Source organism: Priapulus caudatus, unplaced genomic scaffold, assembly GCF_000485595.1.
Source record: "Priapulus caudatus unplaced genomic scaffold, Priapulus_caudatus-5.0.1 Scaffold446, whole genome shotgun sequence".
NCBI lineage: Eukaryota > Metazoa > Priapulida > Priapulimorpha > Priapulimorphida > Priapulidae > Priapulus > Priapulus caudatus.
In genome coordinates this window covers 140,180-143,417 of record NW_014577507.1, presented here as the reverse complement: position 1 = coordinate 143,417, position 3,238 = coordinate 140,180, and the positions used below count along the sequence as shown (strand labels likewise).

At 37.6% G+C, this 3,238-nt stretch overlaps 1 protein-coding gene across 1 annotated transcript in view; it reads left to right on the top strand.

Annotated features, from left to right (window-relative positions):
• The window catches only part of LOC106810497 (elongation factor G, mitochondrial-like), a 45,043-nt gene that overhangs the window by 10,195 nt on the left and 31,610 nt on the right, over window positions 1-3,238 (top strand). The window contains 2 exon segments of the mRNA XM_014813877.1: window positions 1,310-1,363; window positions 1,711-1,830. Of these exon segments, the coding sequence (XP_014669363.1) occupies window positions 1,310-1,363; window positions 1,711-1,830 (174 nt within the window).

Genomic DNA, 3,238 nt, shown 5'->3' with positions numbered 1-3,238 from the left:
GGCGGTCGCTTTCCTCACTCTCCTCACAGCAACCTCCATTGTAGTTCAGAGTCGGGTTGGCTGGAAACTTGTGACCAGCTTTAGCCGACCTTACAACAGGAACACAAACAGTTACAGAAGCATCTCTTTAACGTTGGTTATATCGTATGACCTAGGTATAACCCGTGTTTATCCGCTGTATTCCGGCGTCATCTTATTTCCAAACCCTGACCGGTTTGTTGCGCAACTCTCGTTTGTAACACCTCTGCTCACGATGTGACCACCTCGCTGACAACAGCTAGCGGCCTAAATCGCCCATTTAGTCACTGGCCCATAAGCCTTATACAACCTGGGATGCCAGTTTGAGACCTTTTCTGTCACTCCTGCTAATGATTCGGCCCATATTTAGCACTAAGGGACCTGACTACTTGCGGGTTGCCGAGTAACCGAGTTGACGATCAGCGCCGCTAGTGGCAGGTGTGCGCATAGCCGGTGTCTCATGGACAGTTATTCAGTAGTATTATATCATAAGCATTGTGAGTGTGTGAATAGTTTAACACAGTTGAAAAAAAACATTGCATTTGTGGGTCACATTGCACATTTATGATAAAATATTGTCGGCATTGTGGAATGACAATGCATATAACACAGGGCTCCATCTGGGTGCTTTAAAGTTTGAGCCAAGACTTTGAGTCACTAAAGTTAATTTTTATCCACGAATGAAAAACGATAGCCACTGTTAACTTATCTTATGTGATGGGTATGGGAAAAGAGGTGTACGAAAACTTTTTTAATAGAGTAATCATTAAATGCTGTAGTTTAGTATGTATACACAAAACTAGGTTGTTGCACTATCGCATGGTACTTGAACCAAAGGACTAGGTTACGGAATTTCTTAGTTCTTAATTACACGACACTACAATTTGACGATTTCATTATTAAATCGGAATTTTGTGAGCAGTTAAATCATTGACCTTTAATAATAGAGTATCTCTCTTCATCAGGATGAAGAGAGAGAGAGATATACGCTCAAAAGCATGCAGATTAAAATTTAACACTTTATTCTATTTTTCTAACGTTATTTTTATATCTACATGTGGGTACGTGTGTTTTTACTTATATATATATATACATATTATCTCTCTCTTTCTCTGGCTCTCTATATATATACAGATATTTATGTATACATTTTATTCACTTGTTTGATTGTTTCATCAAGACTATGAATTGTTTACGCAACTGTTTATCCGGTAGCATAACTTCCAGTACGTCACTGATGGTGTTGCCAGGTATTTGGTAACCATGACTTACATTTATCTTTTCTTGATAGGCTCTGCCAGCATGCATCTTCACGCAACATGCGTCTTGTACTTCAGCTGCCGGGGTGAGTTTTAACAGATTCCACGTAGCAGTTTGATCATTCATTGCAATCTCACAATATAAGCAGCAAGCAGCGACAAGGATGTAAAGAACTCTGGCCATCTGAGAATTTATTCAAGAGAAAAATGACAGACCTGTGCAATTCCATATATATATGCTCTTTTTTGCAAGAACAGGATAATATATATACAAGTTAATAAGTTATAAGTTATAAGTTATATGTATATTTTATACAATAATTTTACAGTGTTTTGTAAAGAGAAAAATCAAAGAGTAGATTCATCGTTTTTTTATATTATCATTCTATATGAGTTGTAATTAACCTGATGTTGGCTCATTATATCTATATAGGAAGGGATAAAGGTGGAAAAAATCCGCAATGTCGGCATTTCAGCACACATTGATTCAGGGAAAACAACACTGACAGAGCGAATACTGTTCTACACAGGCAGGATAGCTGAGATGCATGAGGTAAGCACAGTATTGGGTTGAATCAACATAATATTGTAATGTTTTATAATATTACCATATAAATATTTATACATATATATATATATACGTACATACGGTTTAGCTATATCTAATACATATTTGTGGAAGTTTCTCGGTTTGTCTGTTCTCGATTCAAATCAATATGGGCCACTCTAGATACGTCCAAGGGTGGCCATTAGATGTAACTTTGGCCACATTGCTACATGGGCACATTGGATTTGACCTCCGAAGTCATCTGACATCGCAAAAGGAAAAAAAATATGCAAAAGTCCTGCCCCTGCAGCATACTTGCACCCCTGCAGCAGTGGTGAATGAACCGGCCGCGAATTTGCGATTCCCAAACCGTATAGTAGAATGAGCTAGCATAGCTAGAAATAGCTAGTATAGCTATGGAAGAAAAATTGAGCAACGTGATTGGCTAAAAAAATTTAGGACACGCATTATTAGTCAACTTGCTAATATATTAAATTATAAGCTAATATTTGAAAGAAATATATTTAATTCGGAACATAAACAAAAGTTACAGAACAAATAAATGCAGAAACAAATAAAATACAAAGAAATACAGAAAGCAGAGGAAAATAAAAACACCATATGGCGTTCGAACGCGGTCCCTTACGATCACGAAGCGAAAGCTCTACCATTGAGCCACTGAGACCGACATTAAAGGGAGAGTTTACTCCAGGTTCTAGGGTTATTTTCAGCTAATTTAGGTTATAATTACGCTACATAAAAAGTTTCATGGTTCAATCCCCATTAGAAATATTATTTAAAAATGTTTTAAAACTAACGACTACAGTTTGATTACAACCACGGTGGCGCCACTCAAAGCGCACGATCTGATAAGTTGCGCAAAACCACTCCAACCAAGGGCTACAGACCGAGAGTGTTTCTTATTTATTCATTTAAAAGCAAAGGATTGTAATATCTTATAAACGACATATAGTTTCAGTTATAATATGGATAAATTTGCCCTAAAATGAATATCGTTCGGGTAAATAGCATTTAGGTATAAATATAATTGTACTTTTGTGATTAGCCCTCAGTCTGTAACCTGCAAAATAAATTGTCAAATACGCAACTTTTTCGGGGTGGCAGCACAGTTGCGGGTGTCATGGCGCCGTTCAAATTTCGTAGCGTTGATGTGTAAATAATTATAACAATTAAATTAGGTATCTGGTAACAAATACGTGTGGGTATAGACGATTTGTTATACAGTAAGTACAGTTGTACGCAGTAAAATCCTAGAGGCTACTGTCCCTTTAAAGTTTTAGATATAGAAATCAGTTAACCCTAACCCTAACCCTAACCCTAATCCTAACCCTAAAGGCCCGTCTCCACACACGCGGCACGACACGACACAGCGAAACGCAGCGCCGTTGTGCTG